This window comes from Tupaia chinensis, unplaced genomic scaffold (assembly GCF_000334495.1).
Source record: "Tupaia chinensis unplaced genomic scaffold, TupChi_1.0 Scaffold000044_1, whole genome shotgun sequence".
Taxonomy (NCBI): domain Eukaryota; kingdom Metazoa; phylum Chordata; class Mammalia; order Scandentia; family Tupaiidae; genus Tupaia; species Tupaia belangeri.
The window spans coordinates 1,553,808-1,574,449 of record NW_006159500.1 but is presented as its reverse complement, the minus strand read 5'-3'; the positions used below and the strand labels follow the sequence as shown (position 1 = coordinate 1,574,449).

Below are 20,642 nucleotides of genomic sequence, written 5' to 3'. Positions count from 1 at the left end.
ATATACAAGTAGCTTCTATATGTCAGTAAAAAGAATATTATAGTAAAAACATGGATATATTGTATGATAATAAGAAAATAATTACTGAAAATAATTATTGGAAAAAATCTTATTGGGGGCGAGTTTTTTGCTATAGGGCACGTGTGCGTGCCAGAAAGACAGAGACAGAGAGTGAGAAATCACTCCCCTGGATGGCCATCCCACAATCCCTTCTTCATTCTCCTCTCGGGATCTTGGGCACACATGCACAGGCATCTGACGTGAGTATAAGCCATCGGGTCTGGGACTCGAATTGCAGTCAACTACATGGGAGTCCAGCAACATAGTCATTACGCCATCTGCTGGTCCCAAAAATCAACCTTTTCAATAATCAGAAATGCAAATTGATTTACATTTAGTAAAATTTAAAAATTAATAATCATGGCAAATTTTAGAAATTATGAATAATAGATATTATCAAGGATATTGAAAAACTGATGTTTTTAGATATGTTAATGAGAGGGTGAAAAGAGTTTTATATGGGAAGGTAATCTATGTTAAATACGAGATAGGAGTTGATGCTGTTGAGATTTTGATGCTTCTTAAAGATTACTGGTAACTTTATAAAAGTAATTTCAGTTGAGTATTGGTAAATGAAAATTTTAGACAGTTCTGCAGTTATAAGTTCACCAGAAGTGTATGTTTTTCTTTTAAAAGTTTGATCTGTTGACCACAGCTTTGTGGCAGTCTGGCCCTGCAAAAAAATTTTTATTTTCCATATAGTATTAATTATGTATCAAGCTTTGTATTTACGAATTTTTTTCTCTAACTTTGCTTTTAAATAAATCATAATAGTAATTTAACACTTTATTATGAGAAATACAACAAGCAGGTCAGATTCTCTTTTATGGATTAACGTTCTTCATACATAATAAAGCTATGTTGAAAGTCAGTTTTACATTTTTAGTTTCTTCCTTTTTAAACATATTTCAGTCTGTCAAATGTTTCTTCCCCTTGTACCTCACACCCACCCTCTCACTCTACCATCCACTCCTCCCACCTTCCAGTCTCTGGCATCCATACACATTCTCTCTACCATCGTATCTTCAGATCTCGCAACTTCTGTGGTAGACTCTCAGTACAAGTTGAGTGGGAAAATACAATGTGTATCTTTCAAAGTCTGGCTTACTTGCTTAATAAGTTTTCTATATTCATTCATTTTGAGTCAAAATGATAGGACTTCATTGTTTCTTATAGCTGAGTAATATTCCTTAGTATATATGTGCCACAGTTTTTCAACCCAGTGATCAGCTTTGGGGCAGTTAGGTCAGTTCCATGTTTAAAAAATTGCATGTAATACCACAATAAACATGAACATGCAAATGTCTTTCCAACTGAGTGTTTTCTTTATCTTTTGGGTAAATACTAAGAAGTAGAGATTACTGGGTTATATGGTAGTTCTATCTGTAGGCTTTTGAGAGACCTGTATTGTTTTCTACAGAGGTTGAACTAATTTACATTCCCACCAACTGTTTAAGAGGATTCCCTTTCATCACCTCTCTTATAAAGTTATCTTAAACTATAGAAGACTTTTCCTTTTTTTTGAAGAGATTTTCGCTATAGGGCCCGTGTGCTCGCCAGACAGAGAGACACAGCATTACTGTTTAAATATACTATAGCAATATAAAAGGAAATAAAGTGACAGAGAAATGACCCTTTTATGACAAGCCTATAAACATTTTGAATCATATGATAGTTCTATAACACAAAAATGACAAAAGATATTTTCTTAAAGGCACAAAAGCGTGAATACTAAATGAGGGTTGTATTTTACAAGGCCAACTGTGTAATGGAATGCAGTTGCCAACTGAACTATGACAGAAATTATACTGTACCTTTATAAGCTATGCAAAAAAAAAAGTTCTGACGTGAAATATTAACATTTCACATGCCATATATATATATATTTTTTTTTTTTCATAAAAGCACATCTTTAGGGTAGGGAGACAGTAAACCTGCAAGAAACAGAAAACATTTGCTTGTCCACGGTGTGCAAAAAAAAATGTTGCAGGCCTGCTTATTTTTTTATTATGTTTTTCCTTTTAGTTTTATGATTTGCCATATTTACTGTTTTAAAACATAAAGTCTATAGTAAAAACTTTTATTTAAAAACAAATTTTTGGAGACTAGCAGGTGGCATGGTGGTTAGGGGTGCTAGACGCCCACACAGCAGACTGGGGTTTGACTCTGGGTCGTGGTGGCTTGTTTTCTCACTTTTTCTCTCGCCGGCTCTGTCCCTCTCTGGTCAAATTAAAATAAGTAAATAAAGTTTAATAAAATAATTAAAAAATAAAACAACAGATTTTTGAGGCCGGCAGATAACATGGTTTAGGCACTGGACTTCAACATGGCTGACCACAATTCAAGTCCTGGATGTGGCATCTTGTTTCTTACTTTCTCTCTGTTATCTCTCTTGTCAAATTTTAAAAATAATAAATAAATTTAAATGAAGTAATTCTTAAAAAAAAAAATAGGGACCAGCAGATGGCAATAATAGTTACATTGCTGGACTTCTACATAGTTAACCACGTTTCAAGTCTCAGACACGGCTGCTTCAAACTCACACCGGTCACGTGTGTGTGTGTGTGTGTGTGTGTGTGTGTGTGTGCCCAAGATTCCAAGAAGAGAATGGAAGAGAAGGGATTGTGGCATGGTCATCCCCCCATGATTTTTCTCTGTCTCTCTGTCTCTCCAGTGACCACATGCGCCCTATAGCAAAAATCTCTCTTAAAAAATAAATAAAAAGAAAAACTAAAACCAAACTTTTGGCCCAGCTGTAGTGATGCCCCTAGTAAGACACTGTAGCTTCACATGCTTAGGCCTTATAGTAGGCCCAGGTTCAATTCCCAGCCCACTCTAAAAGCTGGGTTACCTGGCACAGGTCTTTAGTTTCAATCACTTAAGGAAGCTGAGGCCTAATGGTAGAGAGGAGAGTTTGCTGTTGGCACCACAGCAAGACTCTCTCTTAAAGGGCCAGGCATGGAGGTGTGTACATGTATGACCATGCTACTTGAGAGGTTGAAGCAGAGGATTCGTGGCAAGAAGACCCAGTCTTAAAAATCAAACAGCTTGGGACTAGCATTAACGTAATGGCTATGTTGCTGGACTCCCATGTAGTCAACCACAGTTCGAGTCCCAGACCCAGTGGCTTAAACTCACACCAGGCGCGTGTGCGTGCATGCCCAAGATCCTGAGAGGAGAATGGAGGAGAAGGGATTGTGGCGTGGCCATCCCCCTGGGGGGTGATTTCTCGCTTTCTGTCTCTCTGTCTCTGTCTTTCTGGCGAGCGCATGCGCCCTATAGCGAAAACCTCTCAAAAAAAAAAAAAACAAACAGCTTAATTTTCAAAATAAGGACTATTGCTACACCCATTTAGGGAGGATTACAGCTATGTTGGGGAGCTCTCCTTTGCTAGAAGTTGATGGAAGTGGGAGTTGAAGCCTAGCTTCAGTGACTCAGAGCTGTTCCATTATGAAGCAGAAATGAAGTTTGTGGTAGGGAGAGAAAATGGTTTTGTCAGTAAAATGGTCAGTTCTAGTTTGCATCCATTCTCTCCCAACATTATTATCTGAAAAGACCTACACAGTTTATTGACTCCCCACTGTTTGTCACATGTTATGCTGATAAGTAAACTATTAGTCCTTGGAAGAGTCATGGTGTATTTTCCTATGTTTTTATATGCAGAAATTGTTGTGACTTTTCCGATGACCCAACATTATTAACATTATAGAATAAGGTGGGGCCAGCAGATGGTGTGGTGGTTATATTCCTGGACTCCCATGTGGCCAACCATAGTTTGAGTCCTGGGCCTGGTGTCTTAGGACATGCCGGGTGTGTGTGTGTGTATGCCCAGGATTCTGGGAGGAGAAGGGACAGCATGGCCATCCCCTCAGTGGGGTGATTTTGTCACTTTCCTCTCACTGTCTCTGTCTCTGTCTGGTGAATACATGTGCTCTAAGGCAAAAAACTTCTAAAAGAAGAAAAAAATATATATATTCTCTCTCTCTCCATATATATAGATATAGATATAGATATAGATATTCTCTGACTTTTCAGGGAATTTATGTCCTGTCAGGGTGGTATATGTGCATTTATAACAGTTACATATCTTGGTATGACCTGTGTAAGAATGTTTTATATATAAAGGACTGTGTGTAGAATGAGGAAGCAGTTTGGGAGGAAGTGGATGATGGGGTATATGCCAATGCTAGACTCAGGAAATGTTTCATCAAGATGATTTCTGTATTGAGCTAGTAGAAAGCCAGCAGTTTCCTTAGCAGATAAATAGGACAATAACCAAAACGTAGACACGAGCAAAGCACAGAATCATTTTGTTACCTATAGACCCATAAACTGGCTCCTGTAAGTTCTGTCCTTTATTATTATTAGTCCTAACTTAGCATCAAGTGAGAAGGCCTAGCCTTACATTTCTGATTGATTGCCTAAGAAGTTAGTGGATCAGGCATAAGCAGAGATAGGAAGATGAATTTTGAAAGGCAGAGTCGCATATTTTGCAATTAAAGGTAGACTTTGCAGTTGTGTACTTGAAAAAGCCTCTGGTTAATTTTTCTGCTTGTAATAATTATTGTTTATATTTTAACTTTTTATTCTTATATCCTTACAAATGTATATATATATAAACATATTGATATATATACATTTGTAAGGATATAAGAATAGCAAGTTAAAGATAATTTACTTAAAGTGGAAATCATACTTTGATTTTACTACTTGCTATTTGGGTTTTGGTTTATTATTGTTGTTTATTACATTTTTTTCCCTGTATTTATGATAGAAATGAACATGCATATGAGAAAGAGAGATGAGCACCCTCCATAGAGTCTGGTTAAGCTAAGATCTGCTTCCTCCAGGCCTTTCGATTTTGGGCCTAGAATGTTTATGGCTGACAGGGCTGGAGATTTGAACTGAGGCTGCCATATAGTTATCTGTCTTCTCTTAAGGAACACATTACTGCTATATCTTTAAGCCTATTTGAGGGTTTTGTTTTGTTTTGTTTTAAAAAGTTTTTGCTAGAGGACACATGTGCTTGTTGAAGAGAGAGAGAGAGAGGGAGAGAAAGAAAGAACCCCCTCCCCCCACAAACATGGGAAATTGTCACACTGCAGTCTCTTCTCCTTCATTTCTTCCTCCTTTTGGGATTTTGGGCATGCATGCACACGTGCTTCTTAAGGAACACATTACTGCTATATCTTTAATACTGTATTTGAGGGTTTTGTTTTGTTTTGTTTTAAAAAGTTTTTGCTAGAGGACACATGTGCTTGTTGAAGAGAGAGAGAGAGAGGGAGAGAAAGAAAGAACCCCCTCCCCCCACAAACATGGGAAATTGTCACACTGCAGTCTCTTCTCCTTCATTTCTTCCTCCTTTTGGGATTTTGGGCATGCATGCACACGTGCTAGACATGTTTCTCAAGCCACCAGAACTTGGACCCTATAGTCAGTCATGTGGGATCCAGCTACTTTTCAAGGTTTTTAAAAAAATTATTTTGGTTTGACTATCATGTCATTTGTAATAGGGTTAAATTAAAATTATTCAGATTGAGTGGTTTTTGTGACAGATGGCAGTTAAATTCTTCAGGTATAAAACCAGATGAATTTATTTATTTAGTAGTTATTAAATACTAACCATGTCCTGTCGCTCAGATGTTTTTTCAGAGCAATGACAGTCAGTATGATGTGAGTTAATATTTTATTACAAGTCTTAAATGTAAAGTAATTCCATTTTTATTTTACTCTATATACAGTTTTAAGATTTTCATATGCATGTGCACATGTTTACTTAAAGTGATGACTTATGAAACTCACATAGTTTCTAAATGTTATAACATTGAAGAATTTTGGACTGTGGTGTGTGGTCTGGTGATAGAGCATGAATGCTTCTTAGTTCCAGTATTTATATATTTCTCGTTTTATTCCAGAAGGATTTTGAATTAGTTTAATTTCTTTTTTTTTTAATGTATGTGTTCATTTATTATTTTTTTAATTGTCCTGGTTTACTATCCAGACAACAAATTAAATCTTTGTCTAGATGCAATCTCAGTTCAAAGTCTGTTAGCAAATACGAAGAGAATTAGATATATTTTAGAGATGGAGATAACAAGACTTACTGATGGATTGGACAGGGAGGAGACAGGGTAAAGTAAGGAATCAGGATGATTCCTAGGTTTTTAGCTTAGGCAGCTATTTGCTATTTGGATGTGTTTTTGATGCCTATGAGATACCCAGTGGACAGTCTGTTAGGTCATTGGAAAACTAACTACGTGACGTGTTTTTCTATGCAAAACTGTGTCATGACTTTTCCTACAACCCAGTAATAGACAGCTGTTTGATTCCAGAGAGATTTGACAGACTACACACAACACTTTCTCAGTAATGTTAGCCCTTAAACAAACTGTCCTACTTTTTTTAAGAATGCAAATCTTGGGGCCAGCAGATAGCATAGTGGTTACATCGTTGGACTCTCATATGGCTGCCTGTGGTTTGAGTCCTGGACCTACTGGCTTGAAAATCATGCTGAGCACGTGTTTGTGCATGCCCAAGATCACAGCAGAAGAATGGAAGCAAAGGGATTGCGGTGCGGCCGTCCCTGGGGCTGGGGGGGGCGTAATTTCTCACTTTCCCTCTCACTGTTTATGTCTGTCTCTATGGCAAGCACACACACCCTATGGCAAAAACCTCTTAAAAAAAAAAAAGAATGCAAATCTTGACACACAAATGGATATCTGAAAGGAAATAGGGGTCAGGTGATGGCACAGTGGTAACACAACTGGGCCCGCATAGAAAGGATCCTGAGTTCACATCCTGGGATCTTCCTTAACATGCTGGGGTGCGTATGGGTGCCCCTTACACAGGCAGGCTGAGACTGGGTATGGATTGTGGTGTGATAGACCCTACTAGGAGTGCTTATCTCTGTCTCTCTTGTTCGTGAAAGAAATAAAATTTTAAGAAAAGCACAGTCATTCTGCATGTGACTTTTGGAGACATTTGAGAATTGGTTTATTAATTTAAGATGAAGGGAATGCAAGTTTTGTTTTGAAGAAATAAAGAGAAAATAAATAATTTGTTTGGAATTTTAAAACAAAGTGAATATTAAACAGATTTTGTTTCATAAGTTCTGGGACCATCCTATGGCATTATGGTTAAGGCAGTTGGATCCCACATAGCCTACAGTGCAATTCAAGTCCTGGACCTGGCAACTTGAGAAACGCCAGGTGCTGTGTGTGTGTGTGTGAGTGTGTGTGTGTTTGTGTGTGTGTGTCCCCGAAGTCCTGAAAGGAAGGAGAAATGGAGAAGGGACTGATATGTGATCATTCCCCAAGGGGGAGGGGTGCTTCCTTCCTTCCTTTCTCTTTCTCTGTCTCTCTCTCTCCAGTGAGCACATGTGCTTTCTGGCAATACAAAAAAATTCTGAGTTGGGCTGAATGGAGGTATAGCTGTAAGTCAAAACATTCTACAATGCCAACCTACATGAATGGGTTCTGGGTTCGAGTGTGGTAACCTCTCTGGTTATACCAGGCCTATGATTTGGAGCTGACTAAAGCTGGGGTTTAATCGCAACATTGGGACCCTGTTGGGGAAGCACACACACATTTTCTCTCTCTTTTTAGTCTGACTTATGGAAGAATAAATAATTTTGTTACTGTATTTAAAATATTTCTCTGATTTGTCTAAGGGACTCAATAAATACTTCTTTTTTTTTTTTTGAGAGTTTTTTTGCTATAGGGCACGTGCGCTTGCTAGACAGACAGAGACAAAGAGATAGAAATCACCCTCCGGGGGGGATGGCTACGCAATCCCTTCTCTTCCATTCTCCTCTCACGCTGCTTGGGGCTTGGGCACGCACGCATATGTGCCCGGCGTGAGTTTAAGCCACCGGTCCGGGACTCGAACCACGGTCAACTACATGGGTGTCTAGCGACATAGCCATTATGCTAATTGCTGATCCCAATAAATAATTCTTGAATGTCCCTATTTTAATGTGATTTGAGTTGTATTAGATGTTAGTCTCCCAAGTCCAAGAAGATAGTTCAGTCTCTGCCTTCAGTTTTACAGTCTAGTGGGTAAGAAGACAAGTATTGAAATATTTTACCTAAGTAGTAATAGGACAGTATTATTGACTCATTGTTGGGGTGCTGAAGAACACTTAAGGAAAATTTCTAAAAAGGCTTCACAGGGAACCAGCAGTTAGCATAATGGCTATGTCGCTGGACTACCACATAGTCGACCGTGGTTCGCGTCCCGGACCTGGTGGCTTAAAACTCACGCCAGGCGCGTGTGCGTGCGTGCCCAAGATCCCAAGAGGAGAATGGAGGAGAAGGGATTGCGGCGTGACCATCCCCCCTGGGGGGTGATTTCTCGCTTTCGGTCTCTATGTCTCTCTCTGTCTGTCTGGCGAGCGCACACGCCCTATAGTGAAAAACCTCTCAAAAAAAAAAAAAGGCTTCACATAGGAAATAGCACTAGCCATTTACTGTTAACTCACCAATGAAAGCAGAAATTGTGAAACTGGTAAAGAATAAAAGATTGCTGGTAATAGTGGCAGTAAGTTCAATATGTCTGAAGTGTCAAACTCTAGTGAGAAAGTATTATAAATAGAGTCTAGTCTAGGAAATTGGGGAGGCAACATTCAGAATATTTTAAAATGAAACTAAAGACTTGGTAGTCTATCTTGGCAGTGATAGGCTCATTGAAAGGTTTTTAAGTGACTGAAGTGATCGGATTAATATTTTAGAACAGTAAGTGAAACAGGAATGCAGTTAAGCAGTTCATTTTATGTGACAAAAATACCTTTAAGGGTACACATAATTGGAAATATCTTAAAGGCTTTTGTTTGCATAGTCAGGAGTGGAAGCCACACATAATAAGGATCTGTGCAGTATCCATAAGCTTATGTAAACACACCATTTAGCTATATTTTTGCCCAATTAAGATACTAGATGATTCAAAATTCTTTCTTGCTTTAGGATTATTTGAAATCATTGTTACTTAACAAATGAATTATTTTATTAGTGTTCAGTTCAGCAATGTTCTCACATAGTTTATCACATAGCACCATGATTATGAATAAGGTCTCTTTATGTAGCACAGTTCTCAATTTTTTTCTGTTAATTTCCTAATAGCAGCTTCTCTGAAGAGGAGGAATAGTGATCAAGAAGTTAAATTATATGTATAGATATTTTCTGTTTCACATAGTTTAATGAACTTTGGTACTGCCCCTGTTAAAGGACTGTTTGGACATTATTGTTGATGGTAAAATATTAAAATTAAAAACAACCTTCTGCTTTAGACCAATGAAATTTTATTCAAAATTTCATTTTAAGGTTAATTTATTCAACATTAAAATGTTCAGTATGCCTTAGGGATGCATGACATTACAAATAGTAATATAGTTTTGTACTCATAGTTCGTAGTTTAGTTTTTCTTTTTTCTTTTTTTTTTTTCCAGAGTAGATCTTGGTAGGGATCCTCAGGTGGTGTGGTGGTTAAGGAACTGGACTCCCATATGAATGACGGTGGTTCAAGTCATGGACCTGGTGACTTGCTTAGTCATTTTCTCTTTCTCTCTGGTCAAATTTAAAAATAATAATAATAAATAAAATAAAATAATTCTTTTTTTAAAAAAAGAGTAGGACTTGGTAAGAGTGTATATGTGGGGGAGGGGGTATTCAAAAAGTTCACAGAAAATGTGTATTATGAAAAAACTATTCATGGTTTTTAAAAGTTTTTGCACCAAAATCAGCTCAGACTGTAATTTCATTTTTCCATGAACTTTTCAAAGTCCCCGTAAGGGTAAAAAGAACTCAGAAGGGAAACTGTGTAGTGTGTTACTTATTTTTTACTTTTAAAAGACATTTTTGAGATACTGTTATATATAAAGAGCTTCTTCCTTTGTTTTTCAATCATATCATAATTGTGTGAATGAAACAAATCTATTTAGTCTCCTAATAATAGACATTTTTCATTATTCACAGCCTTTTGCTATAATAAACATTATCACAGTAAATAAGTTTGTACAAACATCATGTCATATGTGTGCCATTTTCATCTGGAAAATAAATTTATAGAAGTTATACTCTTGGGTTAAAGGATTGTGTGCATTTGTAATAGCCAGATTATCCTTTTTGGGAATTGAGCTAATGTTCTTTACTACCAACATTGTATCTAAATTCTGTTTACCTGCACTTTATCAACAGTCCATTTACATTTGAATACAAGTTTTTCTTAACACAAGCTGTGTATTTGAGAATTTTACTACCACAGGAAGTAGCATCATAAATATGGGGAATTTTAACGTTGGTATTGTGCTAATGCGGTAGATTCTAATAAGCCATTTAATCTTAAGGGAAGGGGGCCAGCAGCAGCGTAGCAGTTGTTACTGGACTCCCACATGGTTGACAGGTTTGAGTCCTAAACACGTGGCTTAAAACTCAGACTGGGTGCGTGCGTGCATGTGCGCATGCCCAAGATCCCAGGAGGAGAATGGATAGCTGTGTGGCCATCCCCCCCGGGGGTGATTTCTCACTTTCGCTCTTTCTATCTCTGTATCTGTCCGGCTAGCACACGTGCCTAAGGCAAAAAAGTAAATAAATCTTAATGGAAAACTGTGTATTCCTGTTTTAGGTCTCTATGATTGTGATGGTAAAATTTAGTAGTAGTTCAAAGAAAGTAAGCATTTACTATTCTTTGTGTAAGTGCCTATTTCTAGAGTTATGTATTTCAAGTGCTTTATGTTAATGCATACCATAACAAGGTAAAAATCCTGCATTAAACTTTCGTTATTTCTTAAAATATAAACATAACAATTCTTGTTTGGCTCAGTAAACACCAGCATCACAAGTAGCAAAAACAAAATGGTGAAAAAGTTAAATCTTAACCAGATGTCTTTTTCATTTAATTTGTATTTAATAATTTGTTGAATAGTAAAACCAGAATGTTTTCAATATGCCTTTAAGCCTGAAAGTAGGTTCCTTTGAACTTAAATTTCAGCAATGCAGTTGAGTAGAATTTAAACAATTCACAATGCCAACTTTCAGTGCTTTTGAAAGCAGGAAGTGTATTACTGACACACAGAAATATTCCAGTCCAAAGAACATCCCTACTGCCATATGTGGTAAGAATTTGTCACTAACCCACAAACCACTTCTGTAATGCAGTGAATAAGCAGAATTGGCCTTTGTTGGACATTTCCAAGTCAATATGAAAGAACTATGTTTTGCAGTGTCTTATAAGTAATTATTAGCTTATGTCTTAGAGCCTGGTACATCATGGGTGCCTATGGGTTACTGAGAGATGTAATGAAGAAACTATACTTTTTTTAGCTGTGATTTTAAAAGTTGGTCAGTGGGATCATTAGTTAAAACATAGAAATTACTCGAGTACATTAAAGAGTGGGCTAAATGTTCTGGCTCAGCTCTTTAATGCTATCTTTAAACAAAAATTATTTATTTTTATTCTCGATGTCCCTTTCTTTGCTGCCCATTTGGAATAAATATTAACCTTAAGCCTGCACTTATGAGAAAAAAGAAATTATTCTTGGGGTTAATTTTTAAGGGCTGGGGAAATTATAAGCTTAGAGAAACTAAAAACTGAATTGTGGTATTTGTAAATCATAAAAGTTTGGAAGTATCTTTTTTTCTCTAAACTTGCTTTTTATTTTTTTATTTTTATTTTTTTTGGTATTTTAAGCGATTAAGAAGATTGTCTACCAAATATAGAACAGAAAAGATTTATCCCACAGCCACTGGAGAAAAAGAAGAAAATGTAAAAAAGAACAGATATAAGGACATACTGCCATGTAAGTTTAAAATGCCCTTGATAGAGTAAATAGAAATGCTAATCATAGTAGCCTTTTGTAACCTAACTGACTTTGTATTTCCTGAGTTTGATAAAGATGTAGTAATGAATTTTTCTTTCAAGGCACTCCACAGGATAATAATTTGTAATGGCGCTTCTTGTTCTTCCTTCTGATGATAGTTTTTGGTGTTATGGTTTACTTGTTTTTCCAGTAAGCACCACAGTTGCTCTGAGATTACTGTTAAATACTGAAAAATCAAGTGAAAATATCTTTCGTGGACTCTGTAAGAAGTTGTTCTTTCAGTAAAATAATGTAGACAATTGCATAAATTTTATAATAGGCTAAAAATTGCTACTTATTCATAGTAAGACCCCTCATTGATTGATCATGCATTAAAAAATAAACCAAAGATTACTCAAATGCCAGAGTGCTTACTATTTTGAGTAGTCTGAGTAGGTATCAGTGAGTGTCTTAGACTGATAGTATTTAATTTAATAATAATATATGACTGGTCTTACAGCACAATACTAAAATGTCGTGCACGGCAAACTGAGTCCCTGTGGCCGACTGCAGGTTGAATGACAGCCATGGCAGCTTGTAAACCACATCAGGCACATGTGCATGCCCCCACATCCTGATGAAATAGAGAAATGGAAGAAAAAGGGTTGTAGTGTGACCATGCTCCATTGAGGGATGCTTTATGATTCTCTCTAGCAAGCACGCATACCCTCTAGCAAAATAAATAAATAAGTAAATAAATAATTTTGGAATTATATTCTTATAATGGTATTCTGGCAGCATAATTTTAACTCTTAAAGTATATGTCCCCATTTTATAAAATAAAATAGTACTTAGAGATGCACATTTACTTACTGTTGGAGAATAAGTTATCAGTATCTTCTGCATGCTTTAATATGTCCAGTGCTTGTGAAATTGTTTTTTTTTTGAAGAGGTTTTTGCTATCGGGCACGTGCGCTCGCCAGACAGACAGAGAGAGAGACAGAGAGATAGAAAGTGAGAAATCTCTCCCCGGGGGGATTGCCACACCGTAATCCCTTCTCCATTCTTCTTTTGGGATCTTGGGCATGCATGCACACATGCCCGGTGTGAGTTTAAGCCACCGGGTCCGAGATGCAAACTGCGGTCGACTACGTGAGAGTCCAGCGACACAGCCATTACGCTAACTGCTGGTCCCTGAAATTGTATTTTTAAAACTGGTTTGATGGGGCAAACAGGTGGTGTGATGATTAAGGAGCTGGACTCCCATATTGTGGTTCAAGTCTCTGATCTGGTGGCTTGCTTTTCACTTTCTTTCTCTGTCTGTCTCTGTCTCTCTCTGGTGAGCACTTGTGCCCTATTGTAAAATAAAAACAATAATAATAACAATAAATTTTTAAAAATAAAATAATACAGTTTCGAGGTATAAGTAACATCCCATGTAATTTGCCCATTTAAGTACACATGTCAGTGACTTTTTAAAATAAATGTATAGAGTTGTGCAATAATCAACACAATCCTGTTTTAGGACAGTTCTATCACTCCTAAAGCATGTGTAATCTTCAGCCTCGAACAACTGCCAATCTGCTTTCTATGCCTATAGATTTTCTTTTTCTGGAAATTTAGTATAAATGTAACACACAATGTGTAGCTTTTTGTTTCTGGCTTCTTTTGCTTTGTAGGTAATTCATTCACCTTGTGACATATATCAGTTCTTGTATTTGTAATAATGGATAATAATCTGTTGTATGGATATATCACATTTTTATCTATTTTACAGTTAATGAACAAAATGAATAATGCTGCTATGAGTATTTCCATACTGGTCCTTATGTGTACATATGATGTTATTTCCTCTGAGTGGAGACCTAGAAATGAAATTGCCAGGTCTTTGAAAGCTTATTAACTTTCTCAGAAACTGCTGAACTGTCTTTCAGAATGACTGTTCCATTTTATATTTAGTATTAATAATATGTGAGAGTTTTAGTTTCTCCACCTCCCCACCAACACCTGGTATTGTCGAACTTTTTGATTAATATCATTCTAGTGGGTTTGTAGAGGTATTGTTACTAATTTTAATTTCTTTTCAAAAATGGGATCTTTTGCCATTAATGTCATAGAGTCAACTTATCAGATTGAAACTGAGTATCATGGCACAAGCTTTATTTAATGGCCAAGAATGGAGAAGAAGGAGCCCAACTCACAGATCTACTCCTTGCTCCTATTGAGCTGGGGAATTTAAGATATAGCAAATGGGGTAATGAGGGGATGAGCTGCAGGGGGTGGGGTATGGTATGAGTATAGACTGTGTGGTTCTAATTTGTATTTTGTCAGTGACTAATGATATTGAGTATTTTTTCCTGTGCTATAGCTATTTGTTTGTTTATATAATTTTTTTGGGGGGGGGAGTCTATTGAAATCATTTATACACTTTTCTTTCTTTTTAATTTTAAACTTACTGAGCTGTACTCGATTTTTCTTTTGTCTTTTATTAGAGAGCACGGTGTTCACCAGAGAGAGAGAGAGAGAAAATACGCACTCTCTTGCCCTACTGTGTGGTGGAGCAAGGTCATCCTTTCTGCTCGTTTTTTCTATCCTGTCAAGATTTTGGGCATGCATGCACAGGTGTAATTGGACCAGGATTTGAACTGAAATCAGAAAGAAATATGGGATTCAGTTCCCTTAACTAGTAGGCCACAGGGTTAGCTACCTTGTCTTTTTAAGTTTGTTCATTTTTTTTTTTTTAATCCATGAGCCAGATGGGAGTGGAGCCGTAATGCAGCAGTAACCACATGGGAAAGAGCCTAAGTTTGTATCCCTGAGCCACCCTAAGTCCACCATGTGCTATCTTAAATGCCCGTGATCCAGGCAGCTGAAACTGGATTGAATCACAGCGTAAGAACCCTGTTGGGGGTACTCATCATCTCTGTCTCTCCCCATCTCATAAAGAGATAAATAAACGTTAAAAAAAAAAAAGAGAGAGAAATAAACGTATAGGCTGGCATGCCTAACAGTGTTTCCATGCTGCAATACACCCCAAGCTTCAGCCAGTCCCAGGTTAGGGGCACCTGCACACTCATGTATATACAGGTCCAGGGTAGTCTCTAGATGTAAACCCAGAACCTTCCCATGTGGGTCTGCCTTGCAGAGTATTCCGTTACCATTGTGCTGCTGACTAGCCCCAAGAGTTGTTAATATGTTGTAGATACTGAGGCTAGTTCTAGAACTGAGAAATTTTTTTGGGTACTAGTAGGTCAAGAGATGACCTATTGAGAGGGCTAAAACTGAGTTAGTCTTTAGAAGTGATTAATCAGAGTTCTTTGTCTATTGTAAAAAATAGATTTTTTTTTTTAATTTTTCAGAGTTAGGATTTAGTTAATAGGTTTCTGTTTCCTCTGAGGTGACAATATGTATTTCTTTTCTTTTTGTTGTAACTGGCTGTTAATGATCAGGGGAAAAAAAAAGTTGCTGCTTTAACGATCCTCTTAATGTAACCAACAATGGTTTTACCCATTTAGAGTCAGGCTCTTGGGAGATTTGAGAGACAGTCAACGAGAGCATGGAGAAGAATGATTGTTTTCATTGCTTTGATATTTAGATTCTTTCTACCTCTGTTTATGCTTTAAAGAAGCACCAATGAAAAATACTACAAAATATGTGACATGTTATAAGCAGCATAATAGTGATTTTTAAGTTCTCAGTAATAATAACTGTATAATATAGGTAGCACAGAATTTGTGCTTTAGAATTTAAATGAGTTTTAATAAAAGACATTTCTGTGCCCCATTTTGAAGTTAACCAAATTGAACTTACTGCAGGATACAGGATGCCAGAAATCTTTATTTTTAAAGAGTTATTTATTCAGTTTTATTTATTTATTATTTTTCAATTTGACAAGAGAGAGACAGAGACAGAGAGAGAAGGAGAGTGAGAAAGCAAGCCATCAGGTCCAGGACTTAAACTGCTGTTAGCCATGTGAGAGTCCAGCACATTAACCACCACTCCACTTTCTATCCCCAGGATTCCAGAAATCTTAACATTTTAACTTGCTTTCTGTAGGTCCCAGCTGTTGAATGTTTGGAGATAGATTAAATAAGATTGGCACAATGAGGCCAGCTGGTGGCACAGTGGATAAGGCAGCTGCATCCCATACAGCCAACCACATGGCTTGAGTGCCTGACCCGGCAGCTTGAAAAACACATTGATCACATGTGCTTGCATGCCCAAAATCCTGAAAGGAGGGAGAAATGGAGGAAAAGGAACTGCAGCATGGCCATTCCCTGTGGGGGATGCTTTCTTATTTAACACCTCTCACTCTTCCTCTTTCCAGCAAGTATATGTGCCCTCTGGCTAAATAAAAGAGAGAGAGAGAGACAGAGAGAGAGAGAGAAATTCCTAGCCTACATGTAGCTGGATGAGCACCAATTTTAACTACCTTTTGGGAGCTACTATTCTCATTTGGATTCATAATCACCAGAAATGTCTTCTGAGGAACCAATGATAAATCAGCTATTACACTCTGCCTTTGAGATACTTTGAAAAGAGGCTAAAATGTCATGAATATGGGTGGTTAATTCAGAATCTTTTTTACTGGCAAACATGGTAGGAGGACACTTGATATAGTTACTTAGTTGTCATTATCGTAGCTACTGAATATTCCATTTGCATTCACTAGAAGCACAGCATTTATTATATGTTTATGTCCTGCCCCCTATTTTTTTTTTTTTAAAGGTTTTTGCCATAGGATATGTGTACCTCTGAGAGAAAGAGAGTGAGAGGGAAAGTGAGAAGTCACCTCCCAGAGGGGATGTCTACAGTCTATTTTCCATTCTCCTTTTGGGATTTTGGGTGCGCGCGTGCACACACACACACACACACACACACACACACACACACCCACCCCTGGGGCTGGGTTCATGACTTAAGCCGCTGCCGACTATGTGGGTGTCCAGCATCTTAGCCACTACACCACCTGCTGGCCCCAAATGGTTTGTTAAAATAGCACGAGGGAGCCCAGCAGGTGGCACGGGGGTTAAGGCTCTGGATGCCTATGTTACTGACTGTGGTTTGAGTCCCCGAAGCGGCAGCTTGCTTTCTCAATTTCCTTCTTTCTCTCTCGGGTCAACTTCAATAAAATAAAAAAAATAAATAAAATAAAATAATGACAATGAATGAAATTTTTAAAAGATAGCACAAAGCAGAGCGTGTAGGATTAGTGAAATAAATGGCAGAGAATTGATACACATGCAAACATTCTCTTTCCTGAAAACATGTAAAGTGATGAGTAATTTTTATATACAGCCAATATGTCTTTCTTATCTTCTTCTTCCTGTAAATTTCCAATGAAGATTTCATTTTCAAAAATAAAATGCTTAATTAAAGCCCTAGTACTTACTATGTATTTATTAACTTGGGGGGAACATGGGGACCAGCAGCTGGCATGGTTAAGGTCCTGGACTTCTACATGGCTGACCACGGTTTGAGTCCAGGACCCGGAGGCTTGCTTTCCTCCTTTCTCTGTCTCTTTCTGGTCAATTAAATAAATAATAATGATAATAAATGAAATAATTCTTTTAAAATAAATAAATAATAAATAAATTGAAGGTCAGGGGTGACACTGGTTCTGTGGTGCAGCAGCAATGTGCTACTCAGGAGAAACCAGATTCCACATGGCCAGTACAGTTCAAATCCCAGATCCAGTTAACCTGAACGCTGGACCCACACGAATGCGAAAAGATAAGAGACTGGAGGAAGGAGATCACAGCATGACACAGCATGACCAGATCCTATGGAGGGTGGGTCTCTTTTTTTTTTTTTGGAGAGATTTTCGCTATAGGGCGCATGTGCTCGCCAGACAGACAGAGAGACATAGAGACAGAAAGCGAGAAATCACCTCCCGGGGGGGATGGTCATGCCGCAGTCCCTTCTCCTCCATTCTCCTTTTGGGATCTTGGGCACACATGCACACGCACCTGTCGTGAGTTTTAAGCCACCAGGTCCGGGACGCGAACCGCGGTCGACTACGTGGGAGTCCAGCGACATAGCCATTACGCTAACTACTGGTTCCCTGGAGGGTAGATCTCTTGATGTCTTGCTCCAGCTCTCACATGTATGTGTGCACTCTGTCACAAATAGAAAGATTGGAAAAAAGTTGGGGCCAATGAAAAATAACTTGTCTTTTAAGATTTTATTTGAAGGCTATTTATTTCTGTTGTCATTTCTGTTTTTCTTTCTGTATTTTTTTTTTTAAGAATTATTTAACTTTATTTATTTGACCAGAGAGGGACAGAGTAAGAGAGAGGGAGAGTGAGAAAGCAGGCTGCTAAGTCCGGGACTTGAGCCACAGTCCGTCATGTGGGAGTCCAGCTCCCTTAACACCTGCTGACCCATGTCATTTTTTATTTTAATTGCATTTATAATTTATTGTCCATGGATTAAAAGGGGCCATTGTATAATGATGATAATGACATTTTACATGTTATATACTTTGATCTTTTTTAATCCAGAGACAGTGAATATTAGGCAGTCTCATTACTTTAAATTTCATAGTCTCAAAGTATCTTCCTCCAGATATTTAAAGCTACAAAGGGAATGATAGTAATCCCACAGTGGAGACACAAGCAAATACCATATTAACCAAGTGACTGAGGTTACCACTGTAAGTGAGAAGACTTGTGGGCATCATGAACCCCTTGATGTGTTAAATTCAGACAGTCACAGCATCATTTTGTGATATTTTTACTGAAAATTCATAAACTTATTCTGGTTCTTTAAAAAAAAAATCGCAGAAACTTTTATAGATGAGAGGAAGCTAAAGAGAAGTAATAACTGAAGGTAATGTGAGAGCCAGGAAATGAGGAAAAAGATAAGGGCCAGCCCGTGATCTGGTGGTTAGGGTAGCCATGGCTGTACATTTGTGTCCTGGACCTCGAAGAAAACACAACCCTTGCTGGATGTGTGCAAAAAGTCCTAAAAGGAGAGAGAAACAAGAGATGGGATTGCAGTGTGACCATGTCCTGTGCATGGTGATTTTTGCTTTCCTGTTCTCAGTGTCTTTCCCTGGCAGCCACATGCGCTGACAGATTTTTCAAAAAATTAAAACAAGGAAAAAGAGAGACTTGCAGGTGGCACAGTGGTTAAGGTACTGGACTCCCATACGTCCAACCGCAGTTCAGCTCCTGGACCTGATGGCTTGCTTTCTCACTTTCCCTTTCTCTATCTACATCTCTCTCTGGTCAAATTAAAATAATAATAAATTAAAAATAAAATAAATATTTTCAAAAAAGAGGAAAAATCTGCAAAGAAAACCACATAATTTTATATAGTTTGTTGTTTGATAATTTTCCGTTTTTGTGTGAAGTCATCTCCCTATAGATAATGGTCATGCTGCAATCCCTTCTCCATTTCTTACTCCTTTTGGGATTTTGGGCATGTGTACACACGTGCCTGGAGTAGTTGTTTCTTTTGTCCCTCAAACTCCCAAGTCCGAGATTTAGACCACACGTTTGGCCATGTGGGATCCAGCTGCTTTAACCATCACACCACCAATCGACCCCAGCAGTGTTAATTTTCTCATTTTGATAATTATGCTGTGATTATTTAAGATGTTACTATCAGAACAATCTCAGTGAGACATGTATAGGAACTATACTATTTTTATAGCTTTTCTATAAATTTAAAAGTAATTTTAAATTACTTTAAAATTAAAACCAACACAAAATAGAAAAAATTACCTATGACAGCGCTGATTTTCTCTTTTACATAGATTTCATAGAACTAGTAGGAAAATACAGACTTGGAAAAATAGGCAGAGGATATAATCAAGAGGTTTAAGGAAAAAGAAATATAACCAACCATTAAATATATGAAGGCATGAATGTTCATTTGTGTAATTCAAGAAATATGCATCAGAGCAAGATACTTTTATTTTTTAAGTGTGAATGATTCAGAAATTTAGTAATACCCACTCTTACTAATAACATTTGTACTGTGTAAACTGTCCTATAACTTTTAGAAGGCAAATAGCAATTCCTCTGTTAATAATTTGTCATATAGCAGTGCTTGTAACAGATAAATGTACACCTGTGTTTTTGTAGTAGTGTTTCGAATAGTAAAAAAATGACTTATTGTAGGGTGGCTAGTTAAATAATGAAAAATCTATATGATTCTGTGTTATAATAAAATGAATGAAGTATGTGCTCCGTGAAGAGTTCTAAGGTATATTATTAACTAAATACAAGGTACAGAACAATATGTACAGGATGATTGCATTTATTTAATTTTTCCAAGTATATTTGTATATTCATAAAAATTACATTTGTAAGAAAAGAAAAAAGACCTTAATAATATCTTGTTGGAAAAGAGAGAAACCTGGGACCAGCAGTTGATGTAATGGCTATGTTGCTGGACTCCTCTGTAGTCAACAGCGGTTCGCGTCTCGGACCCGGTGGCTTAAAACTCATGCCAGGCGCGTGTGCGTGCATGCCCAAGATCCCGAGAGGAGAATGGAGAAGGGATTGCGGCGTGGCCATCCCCCCTGGGGGGATGATTTCTCACTTTCTGTCTCTCTGTCTCTCTCTGGCGAGTGCATGCACCCTATAGCAAAAACCTCTCCAAAAAAAGAAGAGAGAAACCTGAATTGAAGGACAGGGGGAGACTACTTTTCATTTTATATCTTCCTTATGGTCTGATTTTTCAAAATCATGGCCATAATACTTTAAGCTTTTAAAATGTAAATATTAAAAAGCATGTATACAAAATTGTAAAATTTGTAGTTTTGGATCTATATTATAAGG

At 37.4% G+C, this 20,642-nt stretch overlaps 1 protein-coding gene across 4 annotated transcripts in view; it reads left to right on the top strand.

The window, feature by feature from the left end:
- Positions 1-20,642, top strand: part of PTPN12 (protein tyrosine phosphatase non-receptor type 12) — a 125,515-nt gene that overhangs the window by 39,083 nt on the left and 65,790 nt on the right. For 3 of the 4 annotated variants that reach the window (XM_014589368.2, XM_006140775.3, XM_006140774.3), the window contains exon 2: positions 11,742-11,850. The exons of the other annotated variant lie outside the window; for it this stretch is intronic. In XM_014589368.2, coding sequence (XP_014444854.1) covers positions 11,742-11,850 — 109 coding nt within the window. The remainder of the gene's footprint in view (positions 1-11,741; positions 11,851-20,642) is intronic. 4 annotated transcript variants of the gene reach the window in all.